The sequence below is a fragment of the Pezoporus wallicus genome, unplaced genomic scaffold, assembly GCF_028554395.1.
Source record: "Pezoporus wallicus isolate ANWC-B61680 ecotype Strahan unplaced genomic scaffold, APGP_CSIRO_Pwel_v1 contig_10769, whole genome shotgun sequence".
In the NCBI taxonomy this organism is placed as follows: domain Eukaryota; kingdom Metazoa; phylum Chordata; class Aves; order Psittaciformes; family Psittacidae; genus Pezoporus; species Pezoporus wallicus.
Window position 1 is genome coordinate 513,427 of NW_026635715.1, and position 24,204 is coordinate 537,630.

The following is a 24,204-nucleotide window of genomic DNA, read 5'->3' on the forward strand; positions in this document are numbered from 1 at the left end:
TCCCACCCATGGGGCTTTAATGACTGGGTGATCAGCTGCATGTGTGCACCAGTGGTTGGTCTGCTCACAGCCCAGTGTTAGCTCTCAGCTCTCACATTCCAGCCTGCTTCACAGGACCGGCAGCTTGCAGAGGGAGCAGCAGCATTCCATGCGTGATTAAGCATCTGCCTAGAGCCTGACCTAGGTCTTGGTGCCTACAGCTCATTGCTGCCTTTCAAGGATTTGCCATATTCTCCTTTGGGTCTGTTTCTTTTTGGTCTACTTATTCTGTGTCAGAGCATTCACTCTGGTGCAGGGACTCTTCTTGTAGGCATTCATAACCTAAGTAAGTGCCTTGTTTCCCAGCTTCCTGAACACGTACCCAACCCCCTTCCTTCATGAGTAGATTTCCCCCACTGGTCCCTCCAAAAGGCACATCCCAACCTGCTGAATTCTGACCAAACACAGCTTCCAAAGGATATATTTCCTCTGCAATGAATTTATGAGGTCTTCTACTTTTGTCTGGAACTTCACAATGGATTTACATTCACATGGATCTTCCTCTGTGGATCACAATATCAAGAAGATGAGTTAAGTGGCAGAGAAAAGGGCTTAGATCAAAATCACTGAGACATATGAAATAAATCAATTTGTATTTTCTTTATCAGAAGCAGGAAGGAAATCAAAAGGTTATTCCTGTTATTTGGGTGATCACTTCTGGCTTTAAGCTCAGATGACTAGAAAGAGCTCACATTTTCTTGTTGTATAGGCCAGAAATATTGCTATATTGTTATATAGTGCAGAAATCATCCTTCCTGGATTTCCATTTTCCCCAAATCCCACTGAGTTCTACCACTGATGTTTAACGTTTGCCCCCAGCATTTGAATCTGAGTAGACACAGTGCTCAAAGCAACCTCTGTCCTCTCAATAGCATCACCATGCTGGGCCATACCCTTAGTCCTGTTCGCCGTTTGACAGTCGAGACTTGTTTGAGCTTTGCTCTCAGTGCTCCATCTCTTTAGCAGGCAGAGCAATGTGCATGCATTGGTTTGCTAATCTAGGTCAATAATTTACATATGATCTTCAAGGCAAATTAACTTAAACTGGAATAGAAGTAAAAGAGGGTACGGAGATGACTGGGAAAGGAGAGGAGATGTTTACAAGACCACAGTGAGTCAGCTCAACTGCTTAGCAAATGGAAGGGGGAAATAGGAGAAGGACTTTTTGAGGGAAAGGACATGACTTGCACAAAAGCACAACAGGATTAAGCCAGCTATGAGTAAACTAAAGCTGGATATTAAGAGGAGATTTCTAGCCATCTGTTGATAAATACGAGCTGGCACTGGAAATCAAACACACACAAATATTTCCTTTCCTTCTCTTTTTTTAACTCAAATGTTAAGCTCGTCACCAAAACTGATCTTTTGGCAAACAAACACTTTCCCCGAACTTTATTTGAATTATTTATTCATTTATTTGTTTGGATGCTGAGTCTTTGAATGTATTTGCTTCCTCAAAAGACGTTTCAATGCAATATGTTGGGGGTTTTCATTGAGCTCCCATCACCTTGTTCTTGGGTCCACTCCTACTCTTTAAAGTAGCCATGACAAAGCGAGGTTTTATCTTGCAAGCCTGGCTTCCAGGCTCTGCAGACACAGCACCCTGGAGGGAGTTCTCCCTCAGCATTCCCCAGGAAGAAAGGGCGGTCCCGTCTTTAGGGATCTGGAGAACAGGGGATGTGCCCAGCATGACCCAGAACATCTGTAACGGTGTAAGGAGCAGGACCTTATTTTCCTGAGGCAAAGCCCTCAACTTCCCAAGTGTTTTTTCTCCCTAACATACACCTAAGGACAAACCAGGATGAGTCACCTACTGCTACCCACTAATATTTACTTGGATGTCTCTTGGGTTTGGCACAAATAATAACGTTAGAAATAGCAAAAAAAATAGGGGGGAAAAGGGGAGTAACATTGGGCAATGTTTATCGTTGAATCCGGTTCATGTTGTGGAGTGTCTCCATATCCCATGCCAGCAGCTCATATGGGGCACTCAAGCAGGTCTACCCGCTCATGGGAGCTGGAGCTGAGCTTGGCAGAGCTCTCTTGGGAACTGAATGAGCCCCATCAGAGCTGGGTGCAATAAATCTCGTTGGAAACTGGAAGGCAACGTTTGCCTTGTGGGATAAAACACTCGGAGCACCTGGACTTGACAAGTGAGTGCCAGCTTCCTGGTGGGCCTGGCAGTAGAGCTCTCAGACGTGCTGCAAGGTATTCAATGCCTGGCATGAAGCTGGGGTGTTTGGGATTCGCTATGATCTGCCTGGTGGAGCAGATGCATTGCAAAGGGCCAATATTTCATAGGAGGCATTTGATTCCTTCACAACAAAAATATAACTGGTAGTTCTTTTCAAAACCATTTTTAGACTCAAGTTATTTACAGGTCAACACTCCTTAAATGTCAAGTTATTCTTTGCCTTCTCTTGTCACGCCTGGCTCCCACTCACTCCTCCCTCAGCCTTTGTTTCACGAGGCTGTCCAAACGCGAGCAAGGTAGAGTTCATGTTACCCAAATTTATACACCCACAAGTCATGTGGAAGATATTAGGTCTTATTGCAAGTTGAAATGTGTCACCCCTGGGGTGCCTGTTTGACTGCAGAAGCAGCCAGTGGCTGGTGAGCTTCAGCTCAGATGTCCGATTTCGTGATGATCTTCAAATTAAGCTGGAATAAATCAACCCTTAGCTTCTCTTTTAAGAGCATCTCTCCTTTCCTTATGTCATTTTTGGCTGTTCTCAGGCCCTGGTACATTCTGAATTCATAATTTCTGAGTAAGGTAGAGAGGGGAAGGAAAGGAGAGAAAAAGGGAAGGAGAAGGCAGTTTGTGAGAGGGGGAGATGGTTGAGGTGCATGGTGGCTGTGGTTCAGGTATCCACCTGAACTGTTGATGTCTCATGGTTCCATGTACCCTGCCAACTGTACATCCATCTGAAGAGGCATTTTTGTCCTTCTGCTTCCAGCCTTTCCATACTGGGACTGGTTCCCCCCCCCAGTTCTCCCCAGTCCCCCGCTCTCACCAATGCAGATTTCCATTTGTAGCTTCTTCCCGATGTTGCTGATGGTTCTGAAGTCAGCCGTGTAGAAGTAGTGCTCAGCTACTGGTTCTGAAGCGATTTCCCTCAGCTCATCCTCGACGGCATTGCCAACTCCCACAGCAAACATCCTAAAGCCTGGGAGCAATGGGAGCCTGTCAGCTGGACACCTATGGAGCATCTTGCTGCTGTGGTACCCAGTTTGTACATCCTTGCTCACCTTCTGGACCCCTGGTCTCCACAGAGCTCTGCAAATGTTAACTGGAAATCACCCCCTTACCCTCTACTATCATAGACTGCTTTCACCCGGGGTTTCAAAGTAGGTTTGCAGGCAAAGTCCTACCAGAATTATCCGGACAATGACCACTGTCAGCACAAGAACAGTGCTCTGGAGCTATGAGGAAGGACAGATGATCATAACGCCCTGACAGGATCATCCATCCAGCTCACATGGAAGCAATAACACAGCAAAAGTAAAGAGTGGAACTTTTCAAAGCAGCCTGCAGCCACCATTCATCAGCTCCATCCTCTGTGCCACAGAGACCTTTGGGTCAGCGAAACTGCAGCTGAATCTCCTTCTGAAATTGCGACTTATGGAGTATGTCAAGAGAGACCCAATACTGGGAGGTGAGAACATGCTTCACTGCCAGGAAACTGATTGGCTACCTCTGCCTTAAGCTTGTTTCTGTTGAGCTGAACTGCAGTTTTCCCATTGATTTGAATGGTGATACAGGTTAACCCCTGTTTTGAAATACTTTCTCCACTTGTCCATGTCTAGACACGGGTAATGCTTTCCCCTCCTCCCCTTTTTGCCTTGTTTTTCTGCCTCTGGATATATACAACAGTTGTTTTCTTTTTCCCTACTGTTCTATTTAATTAACATGTTTGGAGTCTTGTTATAAGCATCTTGTTATTTATCCCCCTCAAAGAACTTCTGAACACGTTGGAGATTTCTGTGTAGGAACAGGAGAGGAAGAATCAAGAAGGCATAAAGTTTTATCATCAGGGAGGACTAAATTCTATAGATACAGTTGATAAGGACCTTTTGTTTTATAAGAGCTGAACATCCACACAACACACCAGCTTGCTTTGTAAACAGCAGCTTTTCATGAGCTCTCACCTGAGCTTTATTATCACATGCTAGCCCTTAGTCCCATCTAGTGGCGGAGCCCAGAGTTAAAGGGAAAGAAAGGATTTAGCAATTCATGAGCCTGTTCACATGGGCTGCATCCATTTACCACAGAGATGTCAAGACTGGGAACTTGCTCAGCAGGTCAGCAAAGGGGCAGATCTCAAGCTATTTATACTTCACTCTGTTTAGACGTATGCATATATCAATATATGGACACTGTGCTCTTTTAGTGTTCCAGCAGAAGCTGGAGAAAGTTCCTTATTAGTGTGCCTGGGATTTGAGCAGGGAGTGCATGGATACCCTCTTAATCCATGTTTCTGCTTTGTTTGTTGTTTCATCTCTTCTTTTCCTTCAGCTGATACAGCTGAGCCACTCTTGGCCCTACAACTCCCATTGTTCTCTAAGGGGTTCTGTGATGGTTGGCTTGGCCTCACCACGAGTGCCACTGCTGCTGACCTGACTTTCATTACCAACATCAGACAAACCCTCAGCTTCTCCCTGAGGTTTCCTTCACATCTGTGTGAGGCATGCTAGACCAGTCTGCATCCCGTACCAAATGTGTGAAACTCCATCCTGCCCAGCACAGAGACCTCCAGCAGGCTTGCATCGAAGACACAGAGGGGCTCTGGGAACAAAAACAGCTGCTGGCAAATCAAGATCACTCTGAACTGCAGGTAGAGTTGCTCCAAGTTCTATATGAACATGCAACCACAGTCAGGCAGCATCTCAACAAAGTCACTCTATAGTAACATGTTTCTACCCTAAGACATATCTCCAGAGAAAGATGCATACCTAGGATTATGCTAGGTGCAGTACTTGATCCAAGGGAGAATTCAAGACACCTACCTAAGTCTTTGGCTTTCTTAGCAGCATCAGTGATGTAGTCTTGTGACCGTCCATCTGTGAAGACTATGCCCACCTTGGGGACCCCGGGCCTGGCTCCATTGATGATGGAAAAGGAGCTGTCAATGAGATACTTGAGAGCCTGGCCCGTCATCGTTCCTTTCTCCATGTAGGCCATTTTCTTGACTGCTGCTTTGATGTCCTTCTTGTTCTTGAACTGCCCCAGTGGGAACTCCTGTCTGACAGAACTGGAGTACTGAACCAGGCCAACCTGAGCCTGTTTGTCCGACACCTCCAGCGAGTCCACAATTTGGTTGATGAATTTCTTCACCAGCTCAAAGTTCTCAGGCCGCACGCTCTTGGAGCCATCGATGAGGAAAACGAGATCCAGAGCAGATCCTGACCCACCGCTGCAAGCTGAGAAGAGGGCAAAAGGAAACGGCAACCAAGACCCCAATTAATTATGCAGGAAGATGTTACCTGAGTGCCATTTTATTGCTAATGGAATAGGTTTCATGAATCAGAACTCAAACCACAGTTCACACTCAAGGTTTCAAAATAACTCTTGGCTTGCTTTTCTGAGCAGAACACATCTACCATGTCCCAGTCCTGTCCCCACCATGGCATTGCAGATCACAGCTCGGCTCCGTGCGCATGGAAAGGATTACATACCACTGCAGGTCTTCCCGTCGCTGTTCAGTGTGAAACCTTCTTTACAGGCACAAGTGTATGCTCCTGGGGTGCTGACGCAGATCTGCTCACAGTCGTGGTCTCCAGTGGCGCACAGGTCTGACACCACTGTAAGCAAAGGTGGAGATTAAAATCAGAGGCCATGCCAAGGCTTCTCAACCCAGCTCCTGCACAAAGCATGGTGTTTGTCCCGTACACCAAGCGTAACTCAATCCATTCTGCAGCAAGACAAGACAGCAGAGGATAATGACTGAGATACAAGGAGAAGTTTACACAAGGCTCAAAGGCACAGCCAGGACTCCGTTCTGAGGGCAAAACCCATCTGTCTGTTGAGCGCACCACAATATACTTCACTCTCCAGAGCTACTGGATGAGGTTTGCTACCTTCTGGGCTGGCCAATACCCATGTTTTCCAGCTGTCATACAAATATGACTGGTGAGATCAGCCCCATGTACACTTGTCTTTCCTGGCTGGGATCCACATGCATTCACTTCAGAGCCCCCCTCACGTGCAGCTTTCAGATTCACTCTACAAACACTTCTCCTGCTGATCTCAACCTGGATCCGACTCCTGAGATGCTGAGCAAGCAGAAGCTGGATCGCAGCAGTTTGAGCCAGCAGCATTCTGTGAGTGACAACACTGTCACAGCTACAGCAATGGCGATGGAAAACGAACTCAGCAGTAAACAGGCCTGGTGGAAGCAAGTTCATTTACAAATACCAGGGAAATCTGTGCGGAAAACCAAGCATTGAGGCCTATCAAAAGTCAAGGGGCTTCCATTTGCTATTTCAAGTTGTTTGTGTTTTGCTATGCATATGTTTTGTACTTCTGGCCTTCCCAATCCACATGTCTGCAGATTGTGCCAGGGCTGGTAGATCATTCCAGCATATATGGAGCTCGTATCATTGGGAATATCACTAACCATGCAGCTGGCTGTAACGCTGGACTCTCAGGTTGAGTTCTCTGAAGCCTACAGGGATCTTATTAGTCAAGCTAGTGGTTAGATTGTCCCTTTTCCCATGGGTTTTCTGAGCACTATGGGAAACAGCTCGGACACAGCAGCACAGTCCTTCCTGCTGTCAGTACCCACAAACCGTGCTTTGCAATAGCAGGTGGAGTTTGGGTACATCTCCAAGGATGGTTTCATGCAGCTGCTTGCATAGCACTATAACAGCCCACTTGGCAGCTAATGTGCTGCTCTTCTCTGTTAGCTGTAATAATCCTTAGTGCAGCTCTTCCCTTGGATGCACCTCTGAGGGTTCGTACCATGGGGAGCACTTTGTCATCTGCACGTTAGGAATTGGAAGAGCAAGGCACAGAAAGGGGCTTTTTCCTCTTTATCTTTTGGAATGGCATCAGTGCCAGAGCTTCAAAATGCTTTGTCAGCCCTCTCTGTGTCAGGCTGACTCCAGGGCAGCCAACACCAACTCCCGCAAGCATGGCCTGGATCCCACCTACTGAAACCTTGTCTCTATCCCTTTAGCATGAAGTATTTGCTCCCCTCTTTCATGAGCTTCTGGTGCAGTGACACCTGATTACAACACAGGACTCTCTTTATAAGCAGAATTTTCCTCCTTCCTGCAGAGGAGGACATTTTCCTCCACAAGAAGCTGCTCTTCCCCCCATCATTTCCAGCCTGAGTCATGAAATCTTACACCTCTGGAAGGAACTGGAGTTTCACAGGTCCATCTGTATGTGTTTGCAATGCCTTGCCATAGGCACCGCGGCGTATCACACCTTTTAAAAGGTGTTGCCGCACGAGATGGGCGCGCGATCTCCCCCAGGCCTCTCTTGCTGACACAGTAAATGGATATTTATAGGCCACCTCCTACAGCCTTGTGGGTACATTTGAAAGTAATAAAGCTTTCTCACTCCATTCACTGGTTTATGTAGGAGTATGTGTTTGCAGGAGAGCCAGGCTCTTTATATGCCGTGCAGAAAGGCGTTGGATACCGCACCAGCCGGGAGAGCCTCCTGCCTCACAAGGCTTGCAAAGCCAATAGCGTAGTCAGCAAAGGCAGTTCAGCCTCTAGCAGGGTAATGAAACCATTCCTTGCTGAAGTGGGAATTCCAAAGACAATACTGGGGGGGAAATTACAAAACCAGATTCTCAGAACTGCCCAGATAGGCTTAAACATAAGGCCAATTATTTTTACTCTATAAAGAACGTGTTTTCCAGGTTCTCTTTCAAGGCCTCAAGGAGCACGTAGGTCAAGTTTACAAACTGGAGACTTCCTTAACTAAACCAGGCAATTCCCTAACCCAAACTTGAAATACTTCAAAGGCAACTTCAGAGGTCATCCGTCTTTCATACTGCTTCATGCTCCTGCAGACCCAAGTCCTTGGAACGAGGAAGCGGATGGATGAAGGATGCTCACACCTACAACACCCATGTGAAAAGCTTGCAGCCCCTCGCAGTTCTTGGCTAGGACCCCAAGGGTTGTGTGGCGAGGACTTACCACAGAAGGCTTCTTGAAACTTGTGGGTCAGCTTCTCTATGACGCTGTAGCTCTCCACGTAGTCCACGTGGTCATCCTGGGGCTGGCTGGCTATTTGCCGCAGCGTGTGCATGTCCACCCGGCCGACCCCGATGGCAAAGATCTCGATGCCGGCTGCTCTGGCCCTCGCTGCCACATCCCTCACTCCATCCTGGGGACGCCCATCGGTCACAACGATCGCCACCTATGCAGAGGAGGGCAGAGGCAAGGTGGGTGCTCGAGCAGGCGTCGGTGGCACTGTTGCTTGTGGAGCAGGCAGGGTTAGGAAAGAAGGTTTCTGTTTCTAAAATGAAGGAGGAAGGAAATGCCACCCTCTCCTCCTCCTCCTCTTCCAGTTCTGCCTGAGATCACACAAGTCATTCTTTTATGTGGGATTTGTTTCTTTTTGAGCTGGAAAGGTTAAGCTGCCAGGGACCCAGCTGATTTAGTCAAGGGATAACTGGTGCATCTCGCCCCTAAGGAAACTAAAGTAAAGGTTACGTTCTGCAATGGCAAACTAACGCTCAAGCCAAACTCAAACTATGTTCATGAACCCCCTGCTGACCTAAGGACAACTTTAACTCAGAGTGGGACTTTAAGGAGTCTCAGGAAATGTCATGGAAGCATCATGAGATGAGGACTTTTCCCTATTTTATACATGGAGAAGCTGAAGCAGATGAAGGGGAAGAGATCTGCTGAAGGTCCTGCTGTGTGTCAGTGCCCAGTTACCTTGTTCTGCAATAAACAGCAGCGATGGAATCCTACCTCTACTAACATCAGCATTAAAGTGACAGCTGATTTAAGTGGAAACTGGTTTTCACCTTGGATTAGATGGAGCCCTGAACCGGTGGAAAACCTCCAAGAGTCCTGCTTGTTTGTCCATTTTCCTCTTTATTTTTCTTCTGGTAGGTGACATTGTCACAAAACCTTAATTTTTGTTCTTTGCCTATTCGTCTGCTCCTGCCCCTTTTCCTTACAGCTGTTTTATTGTGACACCGCTGCCAACTCCAAAGGCAGTGATTGGGTTGTAATGCAGTGTGGAGAAATACAACCAGCAGGAGCAGGTGAGCTGCTAAGCAAAAAAAAAGCTTCACATTCCAGGCAAATGCCCTCAGAAATACAGAAAGTAAAGAAAGATGAGATGAAAAATCCAACTGGCAGCAACGGTGAGTTCAAATGAGCCATCATCTGGTCATTAAGGCAGTATTTGCTGTTCTCCTCTATCTAAATCAGACCCACCAGCTGCTCAGTGTGATGGCTATTATACATCCTCAGATGGATGGTCAGGAGTGGGGTTCCCTGCCCTACTCATCCAAGGGGTGCTGACCATGCAGATGAAGTGGCCTCTTTCCCTCTCTGCCTACCCTTCTGCTGAGGGAGTGATGGATGGATGGGTGGGTGGATGGATGGATGCTGCAGTCATCTGTCCCAGAGTAGCACTGCAATACTAATCTGTTGCCCTGTTCAGAGCTTTCCTTCTATGAAAAACTTGGGTGAAACAGCAATAACGTAGAGCTTTTCATTCTGGTGCAGGACTGTAAGTTCAGGTGTGTATCTGTGCTTCCTAAGGGCTACGAAATCAAAAATTCCTGGTAGCATCACAGTTCTGTAACTGCCTGATTCCAAGGGAATCAAGAAATAAATTCAAGTATTTCCCTTCTGCTTGTGGCCAAAATAAGGAGAAGCGTCACCTGTGGCAGATGTGAGTGTGTGATGTAAAGGTGGAACGAACATGAGAATCGGAGACTAGAAGAAGTTCTCGGGTTGATCCTGGACCACCGGGCAAGCCAAGGAGCAGAGCCAGCCGTGCAATCATGCTTTCTGCCAGGAGAGAGAGCCCTCGACTCAGCAGCTCTGCTTCCTGCATGCACCCAGGAGCTCCGAGAGAGGAGCTGCCAATTAGAGCTTATCAAAAGCCAGCCTGTCAGGACACAAGATGTATTATCAAGCAGCTTCTGCGAGCAACACCACCCTGTGAGCAGGTTTCTGTCAGGAGCTGCGTGTCTTCCTTGTGGTGTTTGTCACAGGATGAGGTGTTACGTGTCCTTCTGGTGTTCCTCTGTCTAAACAAAGTGATTCTCCAGGTTTAACCAGTTCCTTTCATTCTTCCCATCAGGGTGGCATCTTGGCATAGGCGTGAGCCTCAGGTATGACCCAGGGGTCTGCTAGCAGACGTGCATCGGATGGAAAAGATCTTCATAGTTCATCTATGTGAAAATCTGCTATCGAACACTCAGAATTCATGTTGCTGTTGGGGAAAACAAAACTTCTGGGTGCAGAGAGTCTGGACCAGGCATCAGGAATTCATCAGTGAACCCCTGGCTATAATGAATGGAATAGTGATGCAGAGCCAGCACCGACCAGACAGGGAGCCTGTCTGTGACCAGGCCCGGGTGCTTACAGAGTAAGGAACAGAACAAGGACAACGTGATCTTGCTGTAGTAATCTTGATAACCAGGAAATCCTGATTTTTCCCTTGCATTCCCCCTCCAGACGCCTGCCCTCCCTGCCAGCCTGAGGCAGGGAGTTCTAGTCTGGAAACCTCCAGCATCCTGGGGGTTTTTAACATACCTCTGCATCATTTGCGGTCACAGGATTTGTGTAGTTCTCTCTGTTGTGACCTTGTCTCATTTAAAAAGCTGGGAGTCCTGGAATGTGCCTTGTTTGGTAAAAAGAAAAGGAGCAACCGCTGCACCCTGGAGAGGCTGACACTGCTCTGCAGCAGAGGGCTTGTGCTGGCCTCAGCAGGAAGCCATGGGAGAAGAATCAAGAAAAGGTGAACACATTTGCTCCCTCAAAGGGCTGAACAGGATCTTCAGTTTTTTCCTAAGGGAACTCAGAGCATTTTGCTTTTCAAGGTCAAAACTTTGCTCACGTTAACCACCACCTTTCCGCTTCCCTTCAATCCCTATCTGGATCCTTCATGTGTTACTTCTGGCATAGAGAAATCCCCCCTGGTCTCATGACACAATTTATTCTTGGTTAACTAAGACACCAGAGTGTTCCCAGGCATCCCTAGGTATTCATATTTCAGGGTAGGCAACCCTGCAGCTAATGAGCTAGCTGTGTCTCATTATGCAGTGGGTAATGTGAATGGTGCAGCAGCACTGAAAGGAGAACTGGGCAGAAAGTTGAATAAGGCCTTGATTTTCTCAGCAATTTGACAATCTATTTGCTGTCCTTCCTAAAGAAAGATAAAAGTATTTGGGCACCCCTGTAGTTTTTGATGAGAGTGTAAACAGACTCTGCTCTGAGCTCCTGCAGAGGGAAATGGTGCTTTTCCTTGTCCTGGGGTGACATTGGCCACACAGAACACAGCAAGATCAGATGAGGATCTTGTGATGTTTTGACTGGTGTCCCACATGGTTGCAAACATAGCACAGATTTTCACAAGGTCTTGCTGCATTTCTGCTGTGTGAAGGAGCAAGAACCATGTCCAATGCTTCTGGAAGCTTCATCTCCCTCAATTACTGCATGACCCCAGGCAGGCAACTGAGTCACCTTGGGCAGCATGAGGATGACAGAAGGGAAAAGTTTGCTGGACTTCAAGACATCATAGAAACAGGCAAAAAATAAGCAGGGAACCAAGGAATGCAAGTGGTTGTGGAGGCTTCCACCTTGGAGATACTCAAAAGCCATCTCAGCATCACCCTGGGCAACAGCTCTAGTTGGCCCTGCTTGAGCATGGTCACGATGACTTTGGAGGTCCCTTTCTGTGATTCTGCCTCTTGGATCAACTCCAAAGTGGAAGGGAAGAGGGAGAAGCAGATGGTGATTTTATTTGCTTCTTTTTTAATACCAGAGATAAATCAACCCCCCACTATTCTGCTTTTTTTTGGATGTCCAGGAAGTAAGGTTTTAGGGAGGCAAAGCAATTTCAGAGGGCTTTGTACCACCGTCCCCACAAGCACTGATGCTTTAGCCATCCACAGAATAAATGAGATTTGCTTTTTAAGAGTTCAAATACTTAAGCTAAAGGCTTGTTTAATATGTTAGTAGGACATAGCAGCTCTTATGTGCGTTGAGATGACAGGAAACAGCAAGGATTGCAGGAGCATGTTGGATGAGTTGTCTGGCAGCCCAGCTGCGGAGTAGACAAGAGCAGGAAGACAGTCCATGAGGAAATGGTTACTTAAATGGTGTGGAAGAGATGAGCTGGACAAAGATCCAGGCATTTGCACAGATGGCTCAGTGAAAATGTCTCTTCAGCCTAGAGTAATGGTCAGTGCTGCATGGAAGGGGTCAGACTGTAGTAAGAAAAGAAGTATTAAAAGAGTATTGTATAAATCAGGGCTGTGCCCAGTCCTGACCTAAACATGATCTCCTGGTCTTAAAATAGACATTGGGGAATTAGGTGGAGACAGGAGAGGATAAAGAAATATGGTGAGAGGGGCATGAAGGGATTGCATAGTGGTCTTAAAAGAAACTGGACCAAAAAGATCCCATTTGAACGATAAACAGTAAGAAAACCAGAGAAGTCAATGGGAGCAACAGGACTGGAAGTCAGGCCCCTCCTTTAGGATCCTTCATTCATAACCCAGGTACCATCCTAGGTGCAATGACTGGCCACAGGTTTCCCGTTCCTTGACTTCCCTCATCTACTGATTTAGGGTATCAGCTTAGTTGAGGGTTCTGGGGGTGCTGCAGGAGCTGAGTCAGGGTTGTGATTGATGCAGGATGACTGCTGCCAGGGAGGCCACTGGAATTACTGGAATACTGAAAAGAACAGCTGGTTTTCCCTACAAGTAAATCTATTGGATGGATGAGGGTGGAAGGGATGGAGCCTGGGAAAGAACTACCTGGAGGTGTCAGATCCCACTTACTGGCAAATTAGCAACTGCCTGAGATTTCTGCTGGTGTGCAGTCCTGCGACAACTCCCTGCTTCTGGAGTAAAGCCTTTGTGCACTAATTGGCACCCTTCAAGCACCTTTATCCACTGATTTCTTTCAGTGAACCTCAAAGAATTTGACTGAACAACTCAACGTTGCTCCTTTTGAATAAAACCCGTGGCAATTAGGTCTGAGTTCCCCTGCAAGAGCTGAGCTGGTAGGTTCTGCACCAGGTGACTCCTAAGCTAATGATGTGATCGTGATGGCTCCTCAGAAGAGCTTATCTTTCTGGACCTGATCGTCAATGAGACTTAGTAGAAGTTTCTTGGAGTGTATTTTTCTTCTATTATTACTCTTGGTTTTCTTCCTATTGCATCAAACCAGATTCAGGCTAATATTCAGAGAATTTCCCCCACTGTGAGCTCTGCAATAAGAGACCATATGAGGACGGAATCATTCGTATTTGCAAGTTGCTGATAGTTCAACACGGTGAGGGGGCACACAAGACCTAGTATAGTGTGAGGTGTCCCTGCCCGTGGCAGGGAGGTTGGAACTGGATGTTCTTAAGGTCCTTTCCAATCTTAACCCTTCTATGATTCTAAGAAGTGCATTGATAACCCTGCATGTTCATGGTTAGCTTCTCCCCCAGGGAATGTTAAGCTTGGTTTTCAAGAAGAGTTGGGAGGTTTCCACCTTCCAAAGGTTTTCCACCTCTGTCAGGTACCCCCCCTCTTGTCCCCACACAACCAAAGCACAGAGAAAACCTCCTTTCCCCAGCTGCTCCACGATGAGGCACAATCAGAAAGGAGCTTCCAAGAAACAGATCATCTTCTCACCTTATTAAAATTGGGAGACCTCACCCTGGCCCCTTCGGAGTCACTAAAAGCCCGGCTGATGGCAAACTGGATAGCCAGGCCAGTCATAGTCCCAGTGGAGAGCGGCTCTATCCTTCGGACCGCCTGCAGGAGCGCGGCTTTGGTTTGGTAGGTCTTGAGGGAGAACTCGTTCTTGACGGCACTGGCGTAGTTGATGACACCCACCCGAGTGGAGTTGGGGCCCACGTCCAGCCCCTCAATCACTCGGGACATGAAGACTTTGACCTTCTCAAACTCGTGCGGGCGCACGCTGCGGGAGCTGTCGATGATGAACACCAGGTCGGTGGGTTTGGTTCTGCACAGGGTGCCTGGAAAGGATAAGGAGGGAGGAGAAAAATGAAAGAAAAAAGAAGAGGAAAGGATCCCATGGGGGAAAGAATGGTGTTGTTAGAGGGTAGAGGACCTGCGAGCTTCAATCCTTTCTCTGCCTGTCTCAGAGAGGCCACTTTAACCTAATAATCCTAAATGTTCTTTTTCCTGTCATAGAAAAGCATCTGTAAGAAAAGCACGGTGACTGGTTGACAACGTGTGCTTCTGAGGGAGCGAGGTGATGAGACACTGGCACTGCACTTGCGGGAGCAGGTTACCCGCTTGTCACCCCAGGCCATTGCTAATGTCTACATGAAACTTAATTCACTTACAGCAGCACGGAGGGAGGAATAAAGCTGTGAACTGAAGCCTGTGTGTGCACTTTGGCATCAAACAGCGTCTAAAAAGGAGCTATCACATTGCAGACATGGATAAGCAATCCCCATGGATATTAATTAATGAGATTATATCTTCATCATGCATGACCAGAAGCAGGCATGGAACTCAACAGTTCAGATTCGGCTGTGGATTGAGGTACCCAGATTAACTAACCGCCATACCATGAACCAGTCTCATGCTGTTCAGCTGTGGACTAGTAAATACTGTAGCACAGCAAAGACCAGCACTGTTTTGTTTCTGTGAGCTGGTGAGGGACAATACAATAGAGAGACGTAGAACCATGTAATTGATAGTTAATCTCTGCAACCCCATAATAAGACTGTAAAAAGTAAATGGCACAAACAGGAAGCATTAGCATTGCAAAAAGCTGAGTGCTTTTATTTTGGTTTTAATTTCTCATTTTCATGCTGTTTCCATCTTAATTTTCAACTGTGACAAAACATAAAAAGGACTGGTGTTTTTTATGGTTTTCTAAATGAATTGCCCTATTCCCCCCCCCCCCAGATCTATAGCATTCTGTTCTTTTCATTTCTTTCTGTCATTTAGCTTGTCTCTGTAGGGGCATCAAGGGTTCTGTTACTATTTGATTTCTGCAGAGAGGGACGATATAGGTTAGATCATAAAGGAGATTTCTGCGGACAGATTTTTAAATGTGAGCTTTTGGGCCAACAAATCTGTTCCAAATGATGACATAAATATTACAGCTGGTCCTCGGTGTGAGATGTAATGGAGCTTTCGGTCTTTCAGACAGATAAAAATAAATACCCTGTGATAGATCCATAAAGGATATAATCAGGTTAGTTTCCTGAGAGACACTAACACCGAATGTGCTTCTGGCTCCCAGAAAGGTCTCTCTCAAAGATGCTGTGTGGAGAAGGGATGCAGGCAATGCTTACTTGGTCAGATGCTCTAGTTGCCCCTAAAATGCAATATAACCTTTTCCCATGCGGGTGACTTCCACTTTGCCACCATAATTCATTGCAGGGGAAGGAAAAACTCAGTTGGCAATCTATCTGCAGCATTGCAAATCCCTTTACCAAAGGTTGTTTATGCCTATTTTACAGGTGAGAAATGAAGGTACAGAGAAAGGCTCAAAGTCTTGCAATCAGTTCTGTCAGAAATAAAGGGCAGATTCCCCTTTGCCACTGTAACTAATGAATCTCCTCTGGTTTTAGTGACAAACCCAGTAAGAAAAGTTGGGGTTTTTTTCCTAGAAGCATTTGGATCCAATAGAAGTTTTCTAGATTTATTATTTTTCTTTACGGAAGCTCAGTGATTTTGCCTTAAATAACTTTTTTTAACCTGTTTTTATGAGAGTGAAGTATATTTCAGGGCAATGAAGAGAAAAGAAGAGATATCAGATGGGAGCTTTGGGATTTCAGCCTGCCTGTTCAGAGCCCCAGTGCACACATCAGGTCTGCAGGACAGGCCTTGGTTATCTCCAGGAGGTGACAGTCTTGCTCTGATTGACATCTTGACTCAGCAGAGTTGATCTTAAAGTTGAATTAAACCAGAAAGAAAATGCTCCTCTGTTTTTAACAACATCCACACTTGGAGTAATTCAGGAGTAACTGAATTCCATGCACTGATTTAGCAGAAAATCTCTCCTAGGGCATCCTTGCCATATTCATTAAAAGAACAGGAAACCTGCCTGGTAAGTCAGAAGGTGCTTATTCTAGCAGCAGTGATTGCCCACGGTAGGGCTGACTTGAATGACTGGCCTGTTTAGTTTCCTGCCTTCTGTAGTGCTTAATGGCTCTGCAGCAAAGATAACTCTCCCTTTCCAAATTAGTGAGGAGAAACTGCTCAGTATGTCAGAAAACTCCCCTTCGTGAGCAACAGCTAACGCCGCAGTCCCTGTCATGCCTGTTTTACAGTTGTCAAGCTGCCCAGGTATATGCATTATGCATCATCATAAGATCATTCAAACAGTTTTAGAACCCAGCAGTAACTTTTGCCTTGGCCACCTCTCCTCCACTGAGTTCCCCAGGCTGGCTGGAGCGCCAGCAGCATCCTGCTCCTGGCAGAAGGGAGATGCTTCCTCACCACCAGACCCTCCAGCCTTTCCCTTTGTGTTTGGTACTTGCTGACACTAATTGCAGACTAGGAGTCAGAGACCGTGCAAACTAAAGAGCAGGCAGCTCCTCTCCCATCTGGCTGCTCCACACCCTGCTTGGAAAGGTGAACAGAGCAGGACTGTGCTCAAGAACGGATAAGGGGAAAGCCTCAGAAAGGCCCATCCTCAGCATCCTGACCCAGACCTTCCTGCTCAGCGAGGTTAACCAGAGCCTGGGATGTCTGGCCTCAAGCTCCAGGCAAAACCAGCCCTCTGCAGAGCTGTGTGGAGGAGAAGCAGTTTTGGAAGGCAGAGGAGAGCCCTTCTCCTGTCTAAGCCTCCTACAGCTCAGAGACTGCTGCTATGCTGGGGGCTAAGGCTGACCTGCTGCCACCTTTGCTGTGCCTCTGCATAGACCTCCCACTATATCCCTAAAGCAGTGTAAGGGGCAGAATCAAACCCATCTCCAGCCTTTGCTGCCTTGGGAAAGCACTTGAGAAAGCTCCTTTGCTTCCTTGACTGATGTTGGGTGTTTCTTCTTCCTTCACCTCCTTCTCTGTCCCAAAGCAGGCTGGTGGCAAGGAGGCAGAGGACTCACACCAAGCATCCCGCTGCTGAGCTCCCCACTTACCTCTCTGCTGTGGAGGTGTCCCACAAACTCCATAGATCTGGAGGAGAAGCAGCAAAGAGAGCAGCAAGGCAGAGAAAATCCTGTCCATGGCTGCGGAGGAGCCAGTGCCTGGATGCAGAGTAGCAAGCACGAGCCTTGGCCCAGAGGTATTAACCTGCCCTTCCTCGGGGAGGCATGGGGCCGGCCCCTGACACGTGTGAAGGGCTGGGGGGGCACCGAGGGGAGAGGGACAAGCAAGGAGAACTAGGAAATATTGCATGAAGATGGGGAAAGGGGGGGGGGGGGATGTCCAGCTCTGCCGGCCCCCATCCCCTCCACAATGGCTTCATTGCTGGTGAAGGGGATGGGAAGCTATAAAGAGACCCGCACCAGCATGGTATGTGGGGAATCTGGGACCGTAACAGTGGGAGCAGTGAAACCAGCCCTGGGGAGCTGGGGTTAACCTGTCAATCACCAGCTCCCGCCTGCAAACCCTAGGCTTTGCCACTGTAAGCAAACTGCAGTGTGTCCTTCCTCCGGCAAAGCCCAGGGAGGGGTGATGGTGGGAAAGGGGGGGCACGGGAATAGCATCACACAAATCATCCCTTTGCCAAGAGCAGGGCTGGAAACCAGCCTGAGGGACCAGGGGACTTCGCTGCCTTGGCGTAGTTTGCAGGCAAATGGTTGTAGGAGAAGGGGAGAGGAAGAGGAGAGCAAGGCTTGGGGAGGAGGAATGAGCAACAGCATCGGATGCAGAGCAAATTCCTTCCTGCGGGAAACAGTTGCTTCTCTATGAGGCTGTGCCCCTGTGCAGCAGAGGAGGGAGGGAAAGAAAGAACTCAGTAGCCTAAACTAGATAAATAGACAAGAAACTCAGCATAGACAAACAGATTAGAAGTTTGATTTATTTCTTACAGTGTATCTTTTGGGTCTCTGCACATGAGGGAGATGCAGCTCCTGCCACAGAAAGCCAATAATCTAAACCAACAAATAAGACTGATGATGCTGCAAGTGAGCAGAAATCCAATGTTTTCTTTATGGCAGAGCAGCAGGGAGATTTGGTACCAGAGGAAGGGGAACTTAATGATGGGTTTGTCACAAAGCAGTGCATCTGTTTTTTTCCTAAGTACCATATTACAGTATTGTCAGTTGATTGAAGCCCTTCCAAAGATGGATTAGTCTTTGCTCACCTTTCCAGTCGCACACCCTTGGAACACTCATCCATTTAATCTGCATTGTGTTAGTGCAGGGCTGTGGCAAACTACCTTTAATTCAAAGCCCAGTTTCTCTTTCCTTATCCAGATTCCCTCTTTACTCCCAAAGTGCTTCAACAGAGACTGAGAGCTCCTGTGGAGAAAAGCCCTTTGATTAGGAAAAAAAGGGACCTGTCCTTAGTGAAGCTGCCAGGTATTCTTAACTCTTTTAACATTAAAAGTGTTAATGAAAATATAAAATGTAGCTATGGTCTCATGCAAAATCAGCACAGATTTGCCCCACTGCTGTCTTCCCAGGTACCCACCATCAATCGCAGGCCTTCATCCTTCTCTGGAGCTAGCTGGACATTTTTAGCCAGAAGGAGAAAATGGTCCAGATGAGGTTTTTTGCTCCCATTTCACCTCTTTCTGTCTTTAAGCCCCTTTTCCCAAGCTTTGTGACATCTTATTTATTTGCTTATTATTTCAGAGCCCTGGGATTAAAAGGGCTGCCATGAATGATGTGAAAATCACAACTATGGTCACGGGGTAGTATAGAACACACACACACACACACACACACCCCTTCACATATACCTGTGCATGCACAAAGAAAGAGCTCAGTGCAAAAACTTTGTCTATAAATGCTTATGCCTGTGAATGGATGCATAAATATATACACATGTGACCATACATGCACGTAAACATGATTGCATATGTGTTTCTGTATATAAATATGTATGTGTGCACATACATGCAGACATATAACTCTCCTCTATACATGCTTTTCATGGATGTGTTTCTACATGCATGGATGCAGATGGGTGCTAAGATGTATAAATACTATTCACTGATATCCTTGTGTGCTTATATGCACACAGATGCGTTTGCTCCCCCAGCACCTAGAACAGCCACACTGGTGCATTTACAACTCTTAGGAAACAACATGAACCAAAAACATAAAATCAGGGAGATTTTACCTCCAGCCCTGTCTGCGATGGGGTTTCTCCTGTTGCTCTGCCATGCATACAAGGATCTATTGGTGCAGACAGTACTCGCTTGCCATGAATAGGGATCATTCAGAGCTCTCCATAAATGAAGTCTCTATGGCTGTTCTCGTGGAGGAAAATATAAAGTTTCTCTGTGTCATTTTGCTGTTAATTAGCAAAGGAAGATAAATACATTTCAGGTGAATATTTTCTCTAGCAGAGCTTGTGGCACACAAGCAACATTAAAGCTTTGAGAAGGCGGCGAGAGGCGAAGGTGTGCTGGATCCCAGAGCCCTGCATTTATGCCTCTGTAAAAGCCCTGTTTGTTTTGAAAATATGAAACATAATTTTTCCCCAGGCCTCCAAAAATGAAAACACCAAATTCAATATTTCGAGAGGAAAATATGCATTTAAAGCTCTTCCCGAGCCTGCTTGCGCCGTAAACAGACAAACCGTTAACGGCTGATGCTGGCCCCAGAGCAGCCCTGTCATTCTGCAGAGCCACTATTGCTGGCTTCACATGCCCTGGCACAAGGAGGGTCTGCCTTTCCCTCCAGCACAGTCACATCCATGCCTCCTTACTAAAAAAGGGCTTGTTGTAAATACCAGATCCCCTTTTGATTCCACAGCAGGATGGTCAGCAGATGCAAGGAAGGACAGGACAAGGGGAATGGCTTTAACCTGCCAGAGGGGAGACTGAGACGAGCTCTTAGGCATCAGCTCTTCACTGTAATGGTGGTAAGGTGCTGGCACAGGGTGCCCAGAGAAGCTGTGGCTGCCCCATCCCTGGCAGTGTTCGAGGCCAGGTTGGACACAGGGGCTTGGAGCAAGCTGCTCTAGTGGAAGGTGTCCCTGCCCATGGCAGGGGTTGGAGCTGGAGGAGCTTTAAGGTTTCTCCAACCCATATGGTATTTCTGACCTGGGTTTGCACCCACAAATTATGACCACTGAGACTATTCTCAGGATGGAGCTGACAAATTACCATTTTTGGAGACACCTCCTGCACACGCTGTGATGATCTGCTCTGCTCTACCAACACTATGGGTAAAAAACCTTTGCCGATGGCTGCAGCCTCTCTGCTCCCACCGGCAGGAGCTGCTGGAGCCACCTCCTTGTTGCTGTTGTGAGACCATGGTGCTGATGCCTTTGTTGGCCAGTTTGGATGAATGAGCTTGGCTGCAGGGTCTGGATGTCACAGCACGGATGAGACACGTTTAACAGCATGGCAGCATGAAACTCACTGTCGAGTGCTTAAACTGCTGGGAGACTTCAGCTGGAATGTAATATCATAAGTGCTTAGCAGGGCTGGAGAGCCTTTGCACTGCCCTAACCACCAACACACCTAACAGCAGCCAGAGCTTTTGCTTGTGGGTGAGGGACTGTATTAAAACAAAGAGCTTTCCAAATGCAGACAAGTCCAGCAGAATACTCCACTGTGAAGCCACTAGATGCAGGTTATCCTCCCCAGCATGACCAGTTGGGGAAGCATCATCCGTTGCCATCTGAGCAAGAGAGAGGTTTTCCTTGCTTACTGTGCTGCATCCTTCCTTGTCTTTCTAAAACCTTTTCCTGGTTTGTAATATCCCGATGTTAAAATGCCACTCTGCTGGATGCCTTCATTTCATGGATAATCGAATCTGCCAGCCTTGGGATGGGCCAAGAAAGAGCAAAGCCCAGTTTAAGTGTTAAAAGTACTAAAAATCAAGCACATCCATAATACGCTTACAACTGGGAGAGGTGGTAACTTCTCATGTGTCATAAACCAAGCAAGTCTGATAGCATAAACTGTACAAATAGAGCTTATTTCTCTATCACTACGTGCATAACATCTCACAGGAATCAGATGGGAAAAGCCAAGAGAAATGACATTTTAATTTCAACAGCGCAGACATGCTTTGTTTTCATTTGGCATTTTCCTTTTCCAATTTGCTTTGCTCGAGTTTTATTTTAAACCAGTGTATTTGGTTTATATTTACATATTTCCAATGAACATGTCATTATTCCATCTAATAGCTTAGGCTACATTTCACACTGCAACTCAAATGATAACATCAAAATGAATCAGTCCCTCCGGCACATCCATGTAAATGACCCAGAAGAATGTGAAGGTTTTCTGGGGAAAAAAGGGAAATCAAACTTCAGAGGTCTCAAGACTTTTCCAGACTTCCAATAGAGCTCAAAATGAAGCACAGTGCTTGTATCTGTGGACCGTTCTTAGAAGCGATGGGAAGATGCTGGCCACGTTACACCAGTTGAGGCAGCAGAGCAAGAAGAGGTTTGGCATGGGACAAGCAGCCAAACGCTAGTAGTTTGCTACTGTGTAAGATGTGTATTTCATTCTAAACACACCTGGTATAGCTCTAACAGCTTTCTCACCCTCCAGCCACCAGCAAACTCCAGAGTTTAGCAAAATGCTCAGTAACTTTCTTGTCTTTCTCTTTGATGTTCCCAGGTGAGTGTTTTGGAGCTGGATTCGCAGCCTCCATTCGTCAAATGCTCAGAGAAATGGTGACAAAAGCTGCCATTTAGTCAAAGCTCCAATTCTCATATTTTATCCCCATGGTGTTTCTATTTCAGGTTGTTACAGGGAGTGCAGGAGTCCCTCCCTGCCTGCTTCATTACCAGAAATGATATTTACTGCAGCACCACCATATAGCTAAAGTGGTATTTACAGCAGTGGGATAAGTGCAAAGCATAAAAGAAATGATGTAAAGGGAGAAAGACTGGGGAGGAATGAATGGCTTTAAGTATAACCTTTTTGACAACTCAGGATCAAAAGAACTGCTGTTTATCCTTTGAGCTGCAAATGGCTGGCAAATATCCTTGCGCTTTGATGCTGTAAATAGTAAATGCTGTTTATGGGTAGTCAGTGTTTATGCATTTTATGGGTCACATTTATTTCAGAGGGATCATTTTTTATTTGCTGTGTTAACCTTGCCCACATCTTCCCCTTGGGACTGAGTTGCCTCCTGGACACTATTCCTGGCTCTCCTGCTGACCACCTGCAAAACCTTGGGCAGCTCATGTCCTCCTTCTGTGTCTTGATTTCTCCACCAGCAACGTTGGTCTGGACCAGAAGTCCCTAAGGTTACATCTAACTTACTAAACTGCTTGAATGAAACAGCAGTATAAGGATTGCCACTTGCAAAGATCATGGGATCACAGCATCATAGAATGGCTGTGGTTGGAAGGGACCTTAAAGATGGTCCCTTGATTCCATCAAGAGATGAAGGTCACTATGCGGGCTGCTCTTTTCTCTAAGGTGAATGAGCCAACATACCTGCTGGATGTAGGCAGCCATACAAAAGGAGGTATGGGTAGGAAGATGCAGCAAGAAAGACTCTGGAATCATCCAAGAAGAGAACTTCTTTGTAAAATTGCTTCCACGAGCAGAAATGCTACAGGAATCCTGTGGGCAGACACAGGGATGAGAGATCCACAGCTGGAGTCCACGGGGGCATCTGGCCTGATGGATGGGTGTGCAGATGGAAAGCAAACAGGAACAAAAGGATTTGGGCTGATGCATGACCACCCTGCCAGTTTCTGTCATTCTGGGCTCACCACTGGGAACAGCGGTCGCAGTGACTTCATTTGAGTGGTACAAGTGAATAATCATCTTAATGAAGATGTCTGCAGGAGAGCTGAAATAAAACATGTCTTTTTTAATGATGTTTGATTTGTGCATTTATCATGGTGCCTGTCCCGGGCTCCAGGCACAGAATCCTGGAAGGTTTATAGGTGTCATTCAAACCAGCAGGAACCAAGGCAGGAGTCAAACCAAGAAAGGCAGCACGGTCCCTGTGGTGCAGGACAGCCTGCAGTGACAGGCTCCTGGAGCAACGCCACACATCCATCACCCGGGATTCCCTCTGCTGCTCCAGGGCCAGTCGGGATGTTGGCTTACGTCAGCTCAAGAAGATGCCAGGGAACGCTGCCAAGTTGCTGTCTTTGCCCTCTTCAAAGTCTATTTATACCCGGTCATGGACATCAGAATACCCTAGGGGTAGGAGAGACCTTTCCATCATAGCGGACGCTATGACTTGATCTGCCTGGTTTCGAGCACTGTTGCATTATGCATTCTTTTTGCCAAGTTGCCAGCAGCTCCATCATGTTTCTGGATGCCATTTCAAAGTCTGATAGAAGCCGGCACCAGAAAAATGCTTCCTATCCTCTCCGGGCTTTACTGACACTGTTCTCTGCCAGCTTCGGGGCTGTTTAACATCCAGGAAGATTTGTAGAATAAGGAATTTTGCGGAGTTTCCATGTCAAAAAGTGTCTTACAAAAAGGTCTGTCCTGGGTTGCTGGAGCAATCCATGCTGGTTACCTCCACCAGGAAACGTTGCCCATCAGTGAACAGGTTTATCTAACAGTTGACTAAAAGGCTGTGAATGGTGCACGGGAGCACTTCCAGCATGTAACTGGGGTTTGTAGCATTGCCCAAGGCTGAGGGAAGGAGCCTCAAGGAGGCTGTCCTGTGTCAATAAAATGAAACACTGCTGCAATGGCACAGAGCAAAACTCCATCTCATCCAGGTATGAGGACTACCTGCCAGTCCCTGGGGATTTACTTAGACCTTCAGAGGTTTTTCTTGCCTGGTTTTGAGACAAGACCAGGATCATTCTCACCATTTGTGCCATTTCCTTCCCTTCTTTGACCGGTTCCATGATATTCCATGAGTTATTTCCTTTTTCTTCATGCCTCAGTTTCCCTTCATCAAAGAATAGCTGCTCA

At 46.8% G+C, this 24,204-nt stretch overlaps 1 protein-coding gene and 1 long non-coding RNA gene across 3 annotated transcripts; one reads left to right on the forward strand and one right to left on the reverse strand.

The window, feature by feature from the left end:
* Positions 1-365: 365 nt before the first annotated feature.
* On the reverse strand, positions 366-20,006 carry MATN1 (matrilin 1). Of its 2 annotated transcripts, XM_057397862.1 has the most exons (8): positions 19,464-20,006; positions 18,481-18,637; positions 13,878-14,224; positions 8,194-8,416; positions 5,716-5,841; positions 5,047-5,460; positions 3,054-3,206; positions 366-542 (listed from the first exon to the last, which is right to left on the reverse strand). In XM_057397862.1, the coding sequence occupies exons 2-8, from the start codon at positions 18,524-18,526 to the stop codon at positions 376-378; spliced, it is 1,476 nt and encodes a 491-aa protein (XP_057253845.1). In that variant the 5' UTR covers positions 18,527-18,637; positions 19,464-20,006; the 3' UTR covers positions 366-375. The 2 variants fall into 2 exon arrangements, with proteins under 2 accessions (XP_057253845.1, XP_057253846.1); XM_057397863.1 differs by lacking the exons at positions 18,481-18,637; positions 19,464-20,006 and adding an exon at positions 17,312-17,399.
* LOC130593038 (uncharacterized) lies at positions 16,592-22,187 on the forward strand. The gene is made up of 3 exons (XR_008970739.1): positions 16,592-16,703; positions 17,248-17,457; positions 22,050-22,187. It is a non-coding gene; the product is annotated as an uncharacterized LOC130593038 (long non-coding RNA).
* Positions 22,188-24,204: the final 2,017 nt, after the last annotated feature.